The sequence below is a fragment of the Mandrillus leucophaeus genome, unplaced genomic scaffold (genome assembly GCF_000951045.1).
Source record: "Mandrillus leucophaeus isolate KB7577 unplaced genomic scaffold, Mleu.le_1.0 Scaffold544, whole genome shotgun sequence".
NCBI classification, from domain to species: domain Eukaryota; kingdom Metazoa; phylum Chordata; class Mammalia; order Primates; family Cercopithecidae; genus Mandrillus; species Mandrillus leucophaeus.
The window spans coordinates 33,647-52,844 of record NW_012105853.1 but is presented as its reverse complement, the minus strand read 5'-3'; the positions used below and the strand labels follow the sequence as shown (position 1 = coordinate 52,844).

Below are 19,198 nucleotides of genomic sequence, written 5' to 3'. Positions count from 1 at the left end.
CAGCTAGCCCAACAAGCTTACTTAACTCTGAGTGAGAGAACTTGAGGGCACTGTCCAAGCTGAGGGGACAAGTGAACCCCAGAGCCTAGGATTAGTATCCAGTTCAGTCTAATGCAGAAGCCCACGTGCCATGCTGGCTCCCTAGGCTGGTGGCCACCATGAGAAGCTTCGGCCTTGTCCCCTCGGGTCTCCTCCCAGGCTTCTCCCTGCCCCAAGGAGGCGAACAGGGCTCTGCTTAATGACAGCTCTTGCTGGACCATCATCGGCACCGAGTCGGTGGAATTTTCCTTCAGCACCAGTCTGGCGTGTACCCTGGAACCGGTCACTCCGGTGCCTCTCATCAGCACCCTAGAGGTGAAGCTGGGCGCTAGGGGCGTTGGGCAGGGGGACCTTGCCTGCAGTGGAGAGTGGGAGTGCTAGTGAGTGGGGAGCATCAGGTTCCCGCCCTGCTCGGTTCTCTCACCTCACCTGGTCCCACCCTCCCCCAGCTGAGTGGCGGGGGCGACGTGGCCACGCTGGAGCTCCACGGAGAGAACTTCCATGCGGGGCTCAAGGTGTGGTTTGGGGACGTGGAGGCGGAAACCATGTACAGGTACGGGGTGGGGAGGCAGCCTCCCTTGGGCCCCAGGGAGCTGGGGAAGGGGGCGCACGCGTCGTCAGAGTCGCCGCAGTTCTCACCCTGGTGCTCCACCCCCAGGAGCCCGCGGTCCCTGGTGTGCGTGGTGCCGGACGTGGCGGCCTTCTGCAGCGACTGGCGCTGGCTGCGCGCTCCCATCACAATCCCCGTAAGCCTGGTGCGCTCCGACGGGCTCTTCTACCCTAGTGCCTTCTCCTTCACCTATACCCCGGAATACAGCGCGCGGCCCGGTCACACCGGCGTCCCCGAGCCCGCCACCGACGCCGACGCGCTTCTGGAGAGCATCCATCAGGAGTTCACGCGCACCAACTTCCACCTCTTCATCCAGACTTAGGCGCGCCCGGGAATCCCGGCTGCCCACCGCGGAGGGCTGTGCCCGAGCCAGGCGCGGGGACGTGTTTCTGGGATCTAGGCCCTGCTTCCTTGCCCCTTTGCTGTAGAAGGGCAGCTGAAGGCTCACCCTAGAAAGCGGGCCTGGTGGCTCTTACCCGGCTTACTCCCTCCCTCGTCCTTACACATACAGGAAGACACGACCTGAGTGGTGCTGTCTTTGTGTCCATCGTGTGTGGCTCTCCCTGTCTTCATCTCTTCTCACTCTGTCTCTAAACCTCTCTCTCCCCTCTCCCCCTCAGTACTTAGTCTACGAATCTATTTGTGTGGCCCTATCCCTCTGTCCTTTTCTCTCTTCAGCTCTCCCTGCCTCTCACACACAATTTCACATGCCCAGAGGAGCCAAGTCGGAGACATTTACCCTCCAGGCATCTGTGTCCTCTCTTGAAGAGAAAACACACAGCTTCACACACCCAGGCATGGGGGGCAAGCTCTTGGGGCACGAGGACCCTGGAGCACCAGGTCCTGCCTGGAATATTAGATCCACGTGTAGCACCGGGTCTCTCTGAGTCTCACCTGGGGCATTTGGTCCCACCTGGGACACCAGTTCCCACCTAGAGCCCTGTGTCCTTCCCTGGAGCACAAAGACCTGCTCCTCCTGAGAATCCCTCTGACTGCAGCCAAGCATAGTACTCTTGCCTGTGTTTGCTCCCTGGCCTACAGCTTTGGTGGCTGGGCAGGTGCCTGAACAGTGATGAGGTCTTGCTGCCTTAACTGTCCCCCAAGTCACTTCTCCCACAGGCCTAGCAGGATGCAGTCCTGAGGATCAGAGTTTCCACGGCTGCATTAAAATTAACCCTATCCAAGGCAGAGTTTGGTCTGTATGAGCCACCTCCCCAAGTGTGCCTCCCCCAACCCTCGCACCCACACACACAAAAAGGGGACCTGCGCAGAAAGAAAATAACCACAAGTCTGATGGAGCAGAGCGCCTACCTTTTTGACATTTTCTAGAGGAGGAACAGGGTGCAGAGGCAGCTGGCATCCTGAGTCCTCGTCCCTGCCCTGGGGATGTTACCCTACCAGCTATCTCTCCATCCCAAGCAAGGGTGCACCCCAGGCCCAGAGGTGACCACAGGACCCTTTCGAAACAAAGCTTTCCCAGGATAGCCCTGGGCAGAACTCCTGGGATTGACTGGGCAATAACGTAGTTGAGAGAGGGGCCTCTCTACATGGGGCTGATGGACAGAATCACAATCTATTCCTGACCACCCTACCCACCCTCTACCTAGTCTGTGCTAGGTAGGGAAGAAAACAAAACAAAACAAAAAAAACAGGCAGAACACTGGCTTGGACTGTTGGAATCGAGGATACAGATAAGTATCATGGGTGCCAGCTACCTGTACTAGCCTCTGGTGGTGCCTGATGGGAAAACTGGTCTGAAATGTGGGTTCCAGGTTCTAACCCGCTGGGGAAGAACTTGACCTCCTAAGGAAGAGCTAATTTCTTGTAAAACTCCTCCCCCCTCCCCGGGTATGGAAAGTCCCATGAGAAAAAAGAAACTAACAATACCCAGAGGAGAAGAAACAAGGTGTGTTCTTTAGCCTTCCCAAAGTCTTGACTAAATTCTGTCATCTGCGGTCAGCAGGCTGCAGCCCACTGTGAGAGGTGAGGAAGAAGTCTGTGGCCCCTGAAGGTGAATCTTGGCAGAGGAATGCAGCGAATGAGTTGAATGGGAAATATCTCTGAAATGAGTGCTTGACTCACCGTCCATGGTGGTGGTGAAGCAGGCAGCCAGGAGGAAAGAGGCTGAGAAGAGTGTCATAGCACATCACGTGGGGAATTAGGGCTCAAGCGCTCATTGTCCAGCCCTGCCCCAAAGTCTTCCTCCACCACTCCTCAAGGCAGGAGTCCTAGAAGCCAACAATCTAGTTTGGGCCAAAAGCCGAGGCCCAGCCAAACAGCTCTGTCTTAGTCCTCACCCATCTCAGGGGATCCTATAACCTTTGGTGTCACCAAGGTATCCATCTGGAAGTCTGTGACCATGTTCCAGCCCTGGCCTACCTTCTGAGTTCCAGCTGCTGAAACTGTCCTTAGAGGTCTTCCTTGCACTGAGTCTGAAGCCATCTTATATCGAACCTCTTTCCCTCTCCACCTGCCTTGCAGCACCAGCTCTAACTCCTTCCCCCACACCACCCAGTCACCCAGGCCTAAGGATCCCACCTCCCCTTCCACACTACAATGTGCCTCCTGTTTTCCTCTCCCTCCACTACTGCCCTGCCTGGTCATATGTCGCCTCTTCCAAAATTTCCCAAACTACCCTAGGTAGAACCAGCTATATCATTTGTGGGCCCCAGTGCAAAATGGCCCCTTGTTCAAAAAGTATTAAAGAATTTCAATTCGACTGAACACAGGATCAAAAAAAAAAAAGAAAAGAATTTCAAGACAGCCACAGGAAATGATGAAACCAAGTGCACAGCCCTTTCAAGCATAGGTTGCACACCCATGAAGCCAGCCCTGGCCCCAGGTTTGTTTCTTGTATTACCACAGAACCGCAGTGGGACCATGTCAGCTGCCCACTTTGGATCAAAGGTTTTATGTACATGCCGATTGTCCCCTCTAGGTTGTCAGCTTCATGGGGAAAGGAGCTTTTATCTCTGCATGACCTATAGGGTGCATCACAATGCCTTGCATGTTGCGTTGGTGCTCAATAAACAGCGATTTGCATTACATGGCGTTGGCAGATATTTAGATATTGCTAATGCAAAGTGAAACCAGCAGGTGGCACTGTTCTCCATCCAAGCGTTAAGTTCTCGTTTTATTTCTATTTAAAAACTGGGCCTTAATTCCAGCCCTTTGGTAGGCCGAGGCGCAAGAATCACTTAAGCCCAGGAGTTCGAGACCACCTTGGGCAACATAACAAGACCCCCATCTCTACAAAAAATTTTAAACTTGGGCCGGGCGCAGTGGCTCACACTTGTAATCCCAGCACTTTGGGAGGCCGAAGCGGGCAGATCACGAGGTCAGGAGATACAGACCAACCTGGCTAACACGGTGAAACCCCGTCTCTACCAAAAAATACAAAAAATTAGCCATGCGTGGTGGCGGGCACCTGTAGTCCCAGCTACTCGGGAGGCTGAGGCAGGAGAAGTGCTTGAATCCAGGAGGAGGAGGCTGCAGTGAGCCGAGATCATGCCACTGCACTCCAGCCTAGGCAGCAGAGTGAAAGTCCGTCTCAAAAAAAATAAAAAATTAATATACCGGCCATGCCATGGAACAATTCTATTAACATCTCTGAGTGTGGAGCTCAGGCATCTGTATTGTTTGAAACACTCTCATGTGAATCTAGTGAGCAACCAGGGTTAAGAATCATGGCCCTAGTCAGTATTTCCTCCTCATTTTACAGATGGGGTAACAGGCTCCAAGAGAGGAGGTGAAGGTCACAGCAGATGGCAAAGCCTACAATTGATTCGAATCCTGCACTCCTACCGCTAAATCTGGGGCTCTGAGTTTCTCTTAATTCTCATTCTACCACGCTGCTGTGTGTAGGTGACGTGTGTGTTGCGGAGGGTGAGGATGGGGCATGTAGTGAGGATAAGGCCCAAATCTCCCAATTTACCAGCTCTCATGCTGCCTGGTGTTCCACCATTATTAACAAGTTAGTTCCTCAGTTTAAGTACTGACCTTGGGGTTTCTCTCTTTCTTTCTTTCTTTCTTTTTTTTTTTTTTTAACTTTTATTAAGTTATAACCACAACATAGGTAAAATTATCTGATAGCTTCCCCCTGGGTAGGGCAGAGACCTGTGAAGATGGCAAGGGAAAGAGGAAGTGGTTTTAAGGGAAGTGAAACCCATAATACATCTATAAGGTTGTGGCCAGGCATGGTGGCTCACACTTGTAATCCTAGCACTTTGGGAGGCCGAGTCGGGCAGATCACTTCAGATCACTTGAGGTCAGGAGTTCCAGACCAGCCTGGCCAACATGGTGAAACCCCGTCTCTACTAAAAATACAAAAATAGGCTGGGCGCGGTGGCTCACACGTGTAATCCCAGCTACTCGGGAGACTGGGACAGAAGAACCGCTTGAACCCAGGAGGCGAAGGTTGCGGTAAGCTGAGATCACACCACTGCCTTCCAGCTTGGGTGACAACAAGACTCTGTCTCAAAAAATAAAAATACAAAAATTAGCCAGATATGGTGGCGTGCACCTGTAGTCTCAGCTACTTGGGTGGCTGAGGCACAAGTATCGCTTGCACCTGGGAGGCACAGGTTGCAGTGAACCGAGATTGTGCCACTGCACTCCAGTCTGGGCAAACACAGCAAGACTGTCTAAAGAAAGAAAAACAAACAAACAAAGCCATCTCTAAGGTCTTCCACAGACCAGCTCAAAACGGCCCCCTAGACAGGCTTGGCTCTGTTCCAGACCCTAAGGGACAAAGGCAGGCAGGGTAGCAGTGGCACAGTAATGCATTTAGAGGGCAAAGTGATAAACCCCCACCACAGCTGGCTGCTTGCCACCAGATGAGCACTTTCACCTTTGCTATCTAATGTAACCTAATCACAAACCTTGTGGCATCCCATCATATTTACAGGTCCTCAAGGAGAGAGAATTATACAGGTTGTATATATCACAGGGCAGAAATCTTGCAGGCCATCTTAGAATTCTGTCTACTCCCCAAACAACATAGCAAATCATACGTAGGGGAAATGTGTTTCGCTTGTAGGCCTTCCCACACCCCATGCAGGCATTGTCCCATGGTTTTGCTGCCTCCAAAGACTGGCAAGCTCATGAATAAAAAGTGGGCCTATGCCTGGTTTCTGTAATTTAGTGGTTATCACATTCGCTTCACATGCGAAAGGTCGCCGGTTTGAGACTGGGCCAAAACACGAGATTTTCCCCCTAAATTTAGTGAGTTTAATCGAGATTGGAAACAAACAGAAAACTAGTTAAACCTGTGCCTACATTTTGGCCAGGCGTGGTGGCTCACGCCTGTAATCCCAACACTTTGGGAGGCTGAGGCAGGCAGATCTCATGAGATCAGGAGTTTGAGACCAGACTGGACAACATGGTGAAACTCTGTCTCTACTAAAAACACAAAAATTAGCTGGACATCATGGCACGTGCCTGTAATCTCAGCTACTTGGGAGACTGACGCAGGAGAATCACTTGAACCTGGGAGGCAGAGGGAGCAGTGACCTGAGATCACGCCACTGCACTCCAGCCTGGGCGATAGAGTGAGACTCTACCTCAAAAAATAAAAATAAAAAACAAAAAGTGGACCAATAGTGTCCAAAATCCATTTTGCATCCACTGCCCATTTCTCAGAAATAATATTATATATTTTCAGAAATAATCAGAGTTGGCTCTCCAGACAAAGCCCTATTCAAGGTTGACCACTGATGGGGCTATATCAGCCAGCATTTAAGATGGCTTCCAATGAGTCTTGTATCCAGGTGCTCCTGCCCCTGGGTAGTCTCTCACAATGAATAGGGCTGACCTGTGTGGCACATACAATATTATGGAAGAGATCGTGGGTGACTTCCAAGCTAGGTCATAGCTACACAGATCACTGTAGCTTCCACTTGGCAGTTCTCTTGGATCACTTGCTCTGAGAGAAACCAGCTGCCACATCACAAGGACTGGCAATCAGCCCTATGTGGGTCCACGCAATGAGGAACTGAGGCCTCCTGCCAATAGCCAGCACCGAGTTGTCAGAAATGTAACTGAGCCATCTTGGAAGTGGATCCTCCAGCCCAGTCAAGCTTTCAGATGACAGCAAGACCTGGCCGACATTGACTGCAGCCTCACAAGATGGAGCCAGAATCACCCAGCTAATGCTCCTGAATTCTGACTCACAGAAACAATGCGAGATAATATTTATGTCGTTATAAGCCCCTAAGATTGGGGGTAATTTTAAATATCAATGGATAATATGGGGGTCTTCTTAAACTAACGCTTTACCCAAAAAGATGGCACTGATGACGAAAACACCATCTACTGAGCACGTACTGGGTGCTGAACTCTGACTTACCTCCCTGTAGGCTGTTGGAGCACAAGGTAACGGCTGGTAAAAGCTGAAACCCAAACCCAGAGGTCCTGACTCACAGTCTCACACCATCCAAAGCAGCCCTAACAGGAATTTCTGCAACTGGAAATGTTCTGTGTTTGCACCACCTGATACAGTAGCCACTAGCCACATGTGGCTACTGATCACTTAAAACAAGGCTAGTGCAACTAAGAAGCAGAATTTTTATCGTTACAATTGCAATTAATTTAAATTTACAATATACCACAGTGCCCAATGGCTACCATAGTGGACAGCACAGATCTAACAGATGTGAGGGCCTTCTACAAGACACAAGTTACAAGAACAGAGACCCACTCAACCTCATGGGACTCGGAAAAACAGTGTAGCAAAGTCTCAGGAGAGATTTAAGCAGACACGAGATTTGAGACCAGACTCACTGGTTCATAGGGGGTTTGTGGGAGCATGAACAGCCCCCAGTGAAGGAGCCTTGGGAGATATGAACCCCTTGATAGGCAGTGCGGTTGTGAGCACTCTAGAGCCCGACTGCCGTGGTTCAAATCCCACCTCTACAGCTGGTAAGCTGTGTAGCTTTGAGCAAGGTATTTAACCTCTGAGATGTAGTTTCCCCATCTGTCAAATGGAGTTACCAATAGCGGCTACTCTGGAGCTCTGACAATTAAATGGGCTCTGGTATAAAGCCCTGAGAATGGGTTCATGGCCACATGGTGTGTATGCGAGGGTTTGCTCCAACTACCACCAATTCCTCTTTGCGTCCTTTCCCCAACCCCAGTAAAGTACTGGGCAACATGGTGCCAAAGGAAGACCACCAATGTCCAAGGACCTGAAATTAAGGTTTGACTCTCCAGACACACTAGGGGCAGGTTGGGTTGCCCTCTTGGTAACAAGGATCCTCCCCACCTCACAGGACTGTTATGGTGGTCAAGAGAGATGGCCAATGCTATTTCCAGAGCCTGCCAGCCTGCCTGGCTGCAGCGGCGACCTGAGTGAAGCAGGCAGAGATGTTGGTGTGGAAAGCCCACATCTAGATGGGTGCCTGCCACTCAGCAGCTCTCTCTTGTTGCCCTGCAGGCCTACAGTCGCCAATTTTTAAATTTTTTTTTTCCCAAGAAAAGTGAGAAATCTGGATTTTTATGAGAAACCTCCTGATTTCTATGGATGGCAACTGATGCAAAAATTTTTGTGTTTGCTATTTAAACACAGTGCCACCTAAACAAAACCTTGAAGTAGGGGTGATATGCTGCATAGGCCATCAGGGTGCATGTTCTGAAGTCTTCCCTCCTCTCTAGGCCCCTTCCTGCCTTCTTACATCTCTGCTCCCACCCTCTGCGCACCCCCGGCATGTCTGGCACCCCATGGGGATTTGGTCAGGGGAGTTTCTTCATGCTCCACTGAGATCAAGGGGGATACACAGCCCAAAAAGGATGACTTGTTATGACTAAAATGACAGAGGCAGGCAGTTTAGAAAGTACCAGGTTTTATTATCTTTTTATCAAAAAAAATCAGTAACAGACAACAGTGTGAGAGGTGCCTATAGAGGAGGTGCTCACTCCAACACAGCCCGAGGAGAAGGGCACTGGGGGCAGAAGAGGACCCAGCCAGCTGGGACCCTGGGTTGCAGTGGTGACGGGAGCTAATGGCCACTGGTGCAGCAAGGGAGGGTGGTTCCCCTCACCCCAGCCACTGGGGTCAGGAGGAGACATGACTGACCTGCCTGGGCTAAGCCACCAGGCCTCCCCTCTCAGGAGAGGGAGGATCCCAGACAACAGGCCCCAGCTGGGGCCTCATCAGCCCTCCCCCATTCCCCCTCCGCCTACCCAGGGAGACAAGGGTCGTCCCAGCACAGCTGAGGCTGTGACTCGTTAAGCCAGTTCAGTTCTCTAGAACGGTGCTGTCCAATAGATGGACATGCTCTCTGCTGTCAATACAGTAGCCATGAGCCACATATAGTGACGCCTCTAGAAACGTGGTTAGTGCAACTGAGGAAGGAATTTTTAATCTTATGTGATTTTAATTGGCTTAACTTTAAACAGCCGCATGTGGTTACTGTATCGGATAGCACAGCCCTAGAGCCTGAAGAAAGCAAACCAAAGAACACCAGCTGGGTCCCAAACAGAAGGCAGAAAGGGTAGAACCGTTCACCTCAACTATTCCAGCCCCATCAGAAGGCACCAGGAACAGGGCAAGAGAAAAAGGCAAAAACCCACCCAGCCACATGAAAATTCACTCGCTCAACCACCCAGCCACATCAAACTGGAAATACCACACTCTTTCCTGAAAAAATAGATTTATCTATTTTTCTAGAACCAAGGAAGAATAATAATATATTATAAGAACACAGACACAAATATCCCACCATCCCCTTCATTATATTTTGGGATCTGCTAAAAAAAAAAAAAAAAACTATGTTTCAGTACAAGCTATCTTATAAGAGGAAGCAGCTTCAGAAAGGGCCAAGGCCATGAGGAGCAGGGTTTAAAGTATAAAAAAAAAAAAAAACAAACTGGGGAAGGGGTTTAATGAAAGAGAACAAAGAGAGAAGAGGGGAAGCGAGGCCCTATCTAAAGCTATAAATAGTAAAAAAAAAAAAAAAAAAAATTAATAAAAATCATCTCTCCGGCTCTTCTCTCATTTTCAAGAAACAAACATAAACAAAAACCATTAAATAGAAACATAGCAGGTGCCGTGGAAATGTGCAAGAGAATGAAGACACCTCGGCACCTCCACACTCTTGCCCAGGCAGAGAGATACACTCTGCACAAAGGAATGAACAGTAAAAAAAAAAAAACGAACAAACACTAAAAATAGATTTACAAATATTCTATAAATCCATTTCAGCATAAACTCTCAGCTCTTTTCCCCATCCTCCCCCCCAAATAAAAAAGATTGATTTCCAAAAGTCACTTGAAAGAGCCTAGAATGGCCCAAGGTATATACCACAGAGACTCCCGTAGTCTGATCACGAGTACCCATTTACAGAAACATCTCAAGGCGCGGGTGGTTCCAGTTCCTTCCCCCAGTTCCTGGCAGAGAGACCAGCTGTGAAAGGAAGGGAGGAAGGCCATTGCAGGAGGACCTCCAGCCAGGACTCCACACAACACCCGTTAGCCCCCTGGCTTCAGAGGGGCTCTGGATGAGGCATGGTCAGTATGGGCTTGAGGCCAGACCTAGATTCTTAACTGGAAGTTTGAGAAGTGATCCAATCCCAGGCTTGCCTTCAGAAAGGCCAGAAAGTTGAACCCATTTTTCTGCCAGGGAAACTGAGGCCCAAAGATCAAGAAGAACCTGGCAGAACAGTAGAAGACAATGTCTCTTCTGAACACTTCAAAGGTAATCAGAGCTGGAGATACTGACAAGTCAGTATTAGGTTGACCTCACCCTACTCTAATGTCCACCCTTCAAAATCCCCCGGCTTCCCTCCCTGCTAAAGTCCAAGCCAGTGCCCACAAGCAAGCTTCACGCGTAGAACTCATTGGTGGGGGCTTTCTTGTAGATGGGTTTCTTGCCCAGGTCATAGCTGCCTTCATCCTTCTTCTTCATACGGTACATGAGCAGGAGGATCAGGAAGACGGCAAAGAGGATGCCTACGACGCCACCCACAATCAGAGCTGGAGAGGAGGAGAGAGAAGAGGTGCAGGTGAGAGCTCCTCATCAGTACCTAGGGACCCTCTTTCCCCCACCATCAGTTCTCTTACAACCAGACGTCCTCACCGTCACCACTGCCTGTGCCAGGCAAGCTGACGCCTTATTGAAGTTGACCTCATGACCCCAGTTATAAGAAGGGGCTTGTTGGCATTTTAAGTCACTGAAGACCACAGGGCTAGTGCCAAGGCCACTACTTTTTTGTTTTGTTTTGTTTCTGAGATGAAGTCTCACTCTGTTGCCCAAGCTGGAGTGCAGTGGCGTGAACTTGGCTCACTGCAACCTCTACCTCCCGGGTTCAAGCAATTCTCCTGCCTCAGACTCCCGAGTAGCTGGGACTACAGGCACATGTCACCATGCCTGGCTAATTTTTGTATTTTTAGTAGAGATGGGGTTTCACTATGTTGGCCAGGCTGGTCTTGAACTCCTGACCTCGCCCACCTTGGCCTCCCAAAGTGCTGGGATTACAGGCATGAGCCACCGCACTCGGCCAAGGCCACTACTTTAACCCACATCTGCCTGAATCTAAAGCCCAGGCTCTTTCCAAACACCAAGCAGACTGCCCTGCAACAGCCTAGCACTAACTGAGCTAGGAACAGGAGAAAATGGTAGGCTATGGCTATCCCTATAGACATATTTATCCTGCAGTCCTTAGCACAGGGCACTCTCTAGCTTTCCCTGTGTGCATATTTACCTATATAGCCTACCCTTCATGGACAAGTATGTGCATTCAAAGTGCACACATGCAGAACATACTAATTCCAAGCTCTTATGTTACAATTACATACAGAACTCAGTAGCTAAGGCCTGGTTTTCACTCCTACCTCTCCTACTTCCTGGCTATGTGATTTGGGGCAAGTTTCCTTCATCTCCCTATTGTAAAATGGGAATAGCCATACCTTTCTCATACATTTGTCCTAAGGATTAAATAAATTAATCCACTCAAAGTGCTTAGAACAGTGCCTAGTGCATAGCATATTCTCAAGATTCATTAACTGAAAAGGTTTGAGGTTTGTATCTGTGTCCCGAACCCCCGGAATCAGGTGTGCACAACAGGAGGAACTTAATAAATGACACGTTCAGGCTCTGAGAGGAGAACCTGCCTAGTGTCAGGCAAAGATGGGCGTCTAACGGTGAGTGGGTCTGGCCTGTCCACTCTGCCAGGTGGCCTGAATGACTCTTTCCTGTTTGCTAGGGGCGGGGATGCCTCACAGAATCCCTTCTGTGGCAGATTGAGTCCCCTAATTCGGTCTTACTTGGGCTAAGAAGATTAATTTTCCATCCCTGCGCACACTACAAATCTATGTACACAATGGGGACAGAGTGGCACAGAGGAGTCAAGCAAGGTTCTTTCTTAGGTAAAATCCTATGAAAAAGCAACAATAAAGTACCCCCAGGAGGTGCCAGAGAAAGCACATGGAATATCAGGCATCAACCCCATTCTTGTCTCTATCATCTTTCCCTCTGACGGCCCCAGTTGTTCCATGAGGCCCTAGGTCTGCCCTGGGACGACCCACAGGGTCAAGTTTCAAGCAGAGGCTCGGAAGCTGACTGTGGTCCTCGGTCCAAATACCAGGTCTACCGCTTCCCGGCTTTGTGACTTCGGGTAAGTTCTTTAGACTCAGTTTTGTATTGTAGGGACTCAATGAGGGGCACAGGAATCGCACAGTATACAGCAAGCATTTAATAAAGCTCCTGGGTGCTGATTAAAGCTTCTGGAATGGGCGATTCCACCATACCAGCTAACAATGTAACTTTTCACATAAGGCTCTTAAGCTTGTATAATTCTCAAATGGAAGATCAAATAGATAACCTGGCTTCAGTTCTTTTCTTACTATGTGGCCCAAAGCCTGGGCCTCAGTCTCCCCATGTGTAAGAAGCAGGTGCTTGTATTAACCAGTGGTTTTCAAATTTTTCTTTGGGAGCAATAGCACCTTTAGTTAATTAGAGCAAAACCTTATGCAAACCCAAAGCCTTATGCAAATCTTTTTACTTCTGAAACAAAAGCAAAAAGAACTTTGGCTCCCATACCAGGAAGCCGGGGTCAGGGCTGAGGTGGGCCCAGTCACCTGGGGCTGTGCTCCCAGGAACCCTCTTTACAAGAGGCAGGTGAGACCTTTTATCTGTCCTGGATGAATCCAGGCTCTGTCCCTATAGCTCAAGCCTCCTCGGAGCTCCTCGCCCTGCTGATTCCCAGGAGACAGGAGTTACCCAGCATGGGCCCAGGGTGCCCACTTGCCGGGCCAGTTCATCCAGACGGGCCCTCAGCCATAACCTTGAGGAGTTCCCTCCATCCCTCTTGTCAACACCCTGGGACAAAACATTCTTCACGATGCACATTCCAGTAAAGAACTCTCAACCGAGGCCAAATCAGAACAGTCCTTTACAGTGTGCAAAGTTTTTTCATATTTTATTTTTCATGGACTCATTATTTATCAACCCCAGGAGGTATCACTGTACCCATTTTACAGATAAGGAAACTGAGGCTGATCAAGTTCGAAAGCTTCTCAGCCAAGGTCACAAGGCTGCCAAGTGATACAGTAGCGGGAGGGGGAGCTAACCCAATTCGAAGGAGCCTCCAGACTTATAAGGAAAATTAACTTTTAATGATTAACTCCCAGATGCCAAACCTATACAGTGAAAGTCCTTTGAAAAATAAATGAGAAGGACTTAAGGCAAGAGAATGACTCAATGCCTATTTTCCAGAAGCCTTTGATAGGCACTTTTTCCTCTCCCTCCACCAGGCTGCACAGTCAGAGCCACCCCATAAGGGAGGTGTAGTCTTTCAATGTTCTAGAGGAACCTGAATGGGCAAAAGGAAGGGGCACCAAGGAGCCTCATGGGCTGGAGGCATCCCTGCCTGCAGGTGTTCTCCCCCACTGAGCCCCTTTCCACCTTCAGGGCATCTTATAAGCAGCATGGGGCCTTACCTGCCAGGACCTCCGTTCTCTCAAAGATATTGCTGCCCTGCATAGTGCTGGACATGGACACCTTGTTAGACACATCCTCACTTGTTTCAATGGGTGAGATCCTCTTGGGAATAACCTCATTCTCCTCCAGTTTCTTGGTTTCAGTGGGGACTTGGCTCCCAGACCCTGCCTTCTCAGGGATATGGTTATCTAGAGGCACCTGGATGGGCAGAAAGGAGAAGAGACACTCAGCATATTTTGGAAGACTCAGGGCAAAGGGGACAGGGACATTCAGCCAGGCAGAGAATCTGGTTCTGCCATATTCAGCTGAACCATGTGGTCCTGGAGCAGGAATTGGCAACAACCTCTCCACAATTATGCTGCCAAAATGCTTATCCCCAACTTTTCTAGTATATCTGTCTTAAATGAAAAATGAATGCGACCAAGGGAACAAGGGAGCAGGTGCTCTCCTGCACTGCTGGCCACTGGTTATTCCAGACCAACCACCCTAGAAGCAGTTTGGCAAAACCTTAGACATCATTTGCGCTTTAAAGTAGCAGTTTTGCCCTGGAAACTCTATCGTAAGGAGCTCTTCAGAGACTGCGTGTTAAAGATGCTTGCTGTAGCTCCTCTGCCTATGAAGTAGCCATTCTTTTATTCCTTTACTTTCTTAATAAACTTGCTTTCACTTTACTCTATGGACTCACCCTGAATTCTACCTTGTGCGAGATCCAAGAACCCTCTCCCTTGGGGTCTGGATCAGGAACCTTTCTGGTAACATCTTTCTGGAGAACCACAGAAGGGACGAGACGGACGAGACCCCGGAACCAAAGGAAATGAACTGCAGCACTGATTGAAGGACTTTGGATATCACCTTTTGTCAGAACTAAAAGTTATGAATGGCCCTCACCATACTGGCGCTTTCTGACTGAGCTCCTCCCTACAAGAGGCCCTAATAGTTAAGCAGGAATATCATCACCCTATTCAGCATGAAGAAGTTACAGAAGATGGATCTTTGTCCCGCTGCAACCTTTAGGATTAAGGGTTCTCTTATAAAAGGGAGGGGGAAAATGTCAGGTGTTTGAATCAGAGTGCCTACATCTTGAATAGGGGCTGGGTAAAATAAGGCTGAGACCTGCTGGGCCACATTCCCAGTAAGTTAAGCATTCTAAGTAACAGTATGAGATAGGAGGTCTGCACAAGATACAGGTCATAAAGACCTTTGTGATAAAACAGGTTGCAATAAAGAAGCCAGCTAAAACCCACCAAAACCAGGATGGCAATGAAACTGACCTCTGGTTGGCCTCACTGCTCATTATATGCTAATTATACTATATTAGCATGCTAAGAGATGCTCCCATCAATGCCATGACAATTTACAAATGTCCTGGCAAATCAGGAAGTTACTCTATAAGGTCTAAAAAGGGGAGGACCCCCTAGTTCTGGGAATTGCCCACCCCTTTCTTGGAAAACTCATAAATAATCTTCCCCTTGCTTAGCATATAATCAAAAAATAACCATAAAAATGGGCAACCAGCAGCCAATGCCACTGCTCTACCTACGGAGTAGCCGTTCTTTTATTCCTTTACTTTCTTAATAAACTTGTTATCGCTCTGTAAAAATAAAAAAGATGTTTGCTGCAGTGTTATCATTTTAAAATGTTAAGAAATTATAAACCATTTTTCCATCAATAAAAGGAATCAGGTAAAGTATTATGCAGCCTATAAAAATGACAAGAGCATTAAATTATGCAGGCAAATACTCATGACCAGTCTAAGTGAAAAACATAGTTCACAGAATTTTATATATATACTTTTTTTTTTTTTTTTTTGAATGGGAGTCTCACTCTGTCGCCCAGGCTGGGGTGCAATGGCTCTGCCCACTGCAACCTCTGCCTCCCAGGTTCAAGCGATTCTCCTACCTCAGCCTCCCAATCAAGTAGCCGGGACTATAGGTGCCCGCCACCAGGCCTGGCTAATTTTTTGTGTTTTTAGTAGAGATAGGGTTTCACCATGTTGGCCAGGCTGGTCTCGAACTCCTGACCTCAGGTGATCTGCCTGCCTTGGCCTCCCAAAGTGCTGGGATTACAGGCATTAGCCACTGTGCCTGGCCTGTATATATACTTTTATATCAATGCTAGGAAATAGCTATAAATGTAGAGAAAAGGAGTTGGTATTGATGGTGACTATCCCTGCAGGGAGGATGGCCTACCAGCAACCTGCAAAATGAGGCTGGGACCAGATTTTTGTGTTTGTTTAACACAGTCTGGCTCTGTCACCCAGACTGGAGTGCACTGGCACAATCCTGGCTCACTGCAACCTCTGCCTCCTGGACTTAAGCCATTCTCCCACCTCAGCCTCTCAAGTAGCTGGGACTACAGGTACAATGCCACCACACCTGACTAATTTTTGTATTTTTCGTAGAGACAGGTTTCATCATGTTGCCCAGGCTGGTCTCAAACTCCTGACCTCAAGCCTCCCAAAGTGCTGGGATTGCAGGCCTGAGCCACCACGCCCAGCCCAGGGCCAGATTTTTAAAAAGCCTTCCCGCATAGTGGGGTAAGACCCCTCACTTATTCTGCCTATGGGGGCTGTATTTTCTGCCTCTCCTAATAGGTCTGCTGTAGAGGAGAAAAGTGGAAGAGGCAGAAGCATGTAGCTACTTACCAAGGGATGGATAACTTCAGGGCTGATCGTGGAGTCTTCCAAGTCATCTGTAAGGTCAGAATAGCTGTGTGAGTGTGAGGCCCATTACCCCAGGAAAATGACCCCTTCAGCCAGGGTTGGTGGTAGCTCCACCTTACAACCAGCCTCCAAATGCTCAATGTCCAGCAAGCAAGCTTCCCCACCCCTACTTCAGTCATCTCATCTGTAAAATGGGGCTCCTCAGACCCACCCCCTGGCTCTTTCACAGGAATGTGTGAGCTGGCCGCTGGGCAGAGGCTTCATTTGCTCTAAACCCTTGCTCTGCAAAGTGTGGATCCAAAAACCAATAGCAACACCTGAGAGTTGGTTAGAAATGTAGAATTTCAAGAACAGGCACGGTGGCTCACACCTGTAATCCCAGCATTTTGGGAGGCCAAGGCGGGCAGATCACTTGAGATCAGGAGTTTGAGACCAGCCTGGCCAACATAGTGAAACCCTGTCTCTGATAAAAATACAAAACTTATCCAGGCGTGATGGCAGGCGCCTGTAATCCCAGCTACTCGGGAGGCTGAGGTGGGAGAATCGCTTGAACCTGGTTGGCAGAGGTTGCAGTGAGCCAAGATCGTGCCACTGCACTCCAGCCTGGGTGACAGAACAAGACTTTGTCTCAAAAAAAAAAAAAAAAAATGTAGAATTTCAGGGCTGACTGAATCAAACTCTACTTTTTTTTTTTTCTTTTGAGACAGAGTCTCTCTCTGTCGCCTAGGCTGGAGTGCAGTGGTGCCATCTCGGCTCACTGTAACCTCCACCTCCTGGGTTCAAGGGATTCTCCTGCCTCAGCCTCCGAAGTAGCGGGAACTACAGGGGTGCGCCATGATGCCCAGCTGATTTTTGTATTTTTAGTAGAGACGGGGTTTCACCATGTTGGTTGGCCAGGATGGTCTCGATCTCTTGACCTCATGATCCGCCTGCCTTGGCCTCCCAAAGTGCTTCGATTACAGTTGTAAGCCACCATGCCCGGCCAAAATCTACATTTTAACAAGATCCCCAGGGAATTAACTATTAAGAAAGAAAACTCTAACTGCAATATTAAAACATTTACTGGATGACTATGTGAGATGATGGATATATTAATTAACTCCACTGTAGTAACGTTTTTACTATCTATATGTATCCCATAACATCATGTTGTATGCCTTAAATGCACATAATAAAATTTATGTTTTTATTTTTATTTTTTTTCAAGATGGAGTCTTGCTCTGTCACCAGGCTGGAGTGCAAGCGGCGCAATCTCAGCTCACTGCAACCTCTGCCTCCCAGGTTCAAGCAATTCTCCTGTCTCAGCCTCCCAAGTAGCCAGCATTACAGGCACCCGACACCACACCCGGATAATTTTTGTATTTTTAGTAGAAACGGGGTTTCACCATGTTGGCCAGGTGGGTCTCAAACTCCTGACCTCGTGGATCTGCCTGCCTTGGTCTCCCAAAGTGCTGGGATTACAGGCATGAGCCACTATACCTGACCATAACATTTATATTTTTAAAAAACCAAACACACATGTACTGAGTGCTTGGTGGGTGCCGAAAACTTTGTCAGTTCAGTCCCCACAACACTGATGTACTTACTATCTTTATTATTCCCATTTTACAGATTAGAAAACTGAGGCTCAGTTCACACAGGGTGGAGGCTTAAACTCAGGACCATGTGACTCCAGAGCTAAAACTTGCAATCATTAACACCTCTCTGCACATAGGAGGGACATTTATCAGCTGTCTGGCCTGGAGGCCTTGGGCCCTTCACCCACCCCACCCCCACTGAAGCAGGGACTTGTTCTTGGTTTCCCAACTACATCTCTGCCCACTCATGCCCCCTCCCACCCCATCCCCACTTCTAAACTGCTACTTTTCTTTATTTCTTTTTTTTTTTTTTTTTTTTGAGACAAAGGTCTCACTGTGTCACCCAGGCTGGAGTACAGTAGCATGATCTTGGTTCACTGCAGTCCCAACCTCCTGGGCTCAAGGGATCCTCCCACCTCAGCCTCCCAAGTAACTGGGACTCCTACAGGTGCATGCCACCACGTCCGGCCAATTTTTGTGTTTTTGTAGAGACAAGTTCTCACCATGTGGCACAGGCTGGAACTTTTCCTTTCAGAGAAAGGAAAACACTCTATGGGTCCTCTTTCGCCACCCCAACCCTGTCCTGCCACCCAGCCTACCCTCACCCCACCCCCACCATGCCCCGCAGCAAAGAGAAGAGCCCATGAGGACAGGTTCAGGCTGGAGCTCAGAAAACCCGGAGCTACCAATGACTTCAAAGCAGCACACAGCTTGTTCCCAGGGGCTCTCAGGGATGGAAAGGTTAATCCATTACTTTTGTCTCCCCTTTTTTTGAGAAGGAGGAAGGGCATTCTAGGAAAAGTCCCACAAAAATCCAAGTCTCAAGGCATGGGCACCCTCCTGGTTGCTTAGGCCACCACTCCCTCCAGCTTTGCGCCTACGCCTGCCCACCACACCTTCCGTACCCAGATCTCCAGAGCCAGACAGCTCAAAGTCATCAGATTCCTGCCCGGGTCCCACTACATCCTCATCATCTGGTAGGGCTCCGGAGAAGTATCGGCCTTCTAGGAGGTCCTGGGGGTCGATGACCTCAGTCTCTCGGATCTAAGATAAAGAAAGGAGACACATCAGCCAACATCCCCAGTGCTCCATGACAGCCGATGCCCGAAAGCTAGTGAAGTGGGCATTTCAAAAACTAAAAAGAGACCAGGCCAGGGCCTGGAGACCTGCGTCCTGGATCCCACTCTACCTCTAACTCGCCGTGTGTCCTTAGGCAAGTCTCTTTCCCATTCTGGGCAAATAAAAATAGTACATGAGGCAAGGCACTGTGGCTCACATCTGTAATCCCAACACTTTGGGAGGCTGAGGCAGGCAGATCACCTGAGGTCAGGAGTTCAAGACCAGCCTGGCCAACATGGTGAAACCCCATCTCTACT

At 49.0% G+C, this 19,198-nt stretch overlaps 2 protein-coding genes across 5 annotated transcripts in view; one reads left to right on the top strand and one right to left on the bottom strand.

Annotated features, from left to right (window-relative positions):
- The window catches only part of RBPJL (recombination signal binding protein for immunoglobulin kappa J region-like), an 11,144-nt gene extending 9,311 nt beyond the window's left edge, over positions 1–1,833 (top strand). The window contains exons 10-12 of one of the 3 annotated variants that reach the window (XM_011997603.1): positions 199–354; positions 489–592; positions 701–1,833. In XM_011997603.1, the coding sequence (XP_011852993.1) occupies positions 199–354; positions 489–592; positions 701–971 (531 nt within the window). In that variant the 3' untranslated portion in view covers positions 972–1,833. Of the gene's footprint in view, positions 1–198; positions 355–488; positions 600–697 lie in introns of all 3 variants that reach the window. The other 2 variants (XM_011997602.1, XM_011997604.1) reach the window with 2 other exon arrangements.
- Positions 1,834–8,470: 6,637 nt separating this feature from the next.
- Positions 8,471–19,198, bottom strand: part of SDC4 (syndecan 4) — a 22,958-nt gene continuing 12,230 nt past the window's right edge. The window contains exons 2-5 of one of the 2 annotated variants that reach the window (XM_011997596.1): positions 18,728–18,866; positions 16,228–16,274; positions 13,583–13,781; positions 8,471–10,618 (exon numbers count right to left, since the gene is read on the bottom strand). In XM_011997596.1, the coding sequence (XP_011852986.1) occupies positions 10,467–10,618; positions 13,583–13,781; positions 16,228–16,274; positions 18,728–18,866 (537 nt within the window). In that variant the 3' untranslated portion in view covers positions 8,471–10,466. Of the gene's footprint in view, positions 10,619–13,032; positions 13,456–13,582; positions 13,782–16,227; positions 16,275–18,727; positions 18,867–19,198 lie in introns of those variants that run through there. The other variant, XM_011997597.1, reaches the window with a different exon arrangement.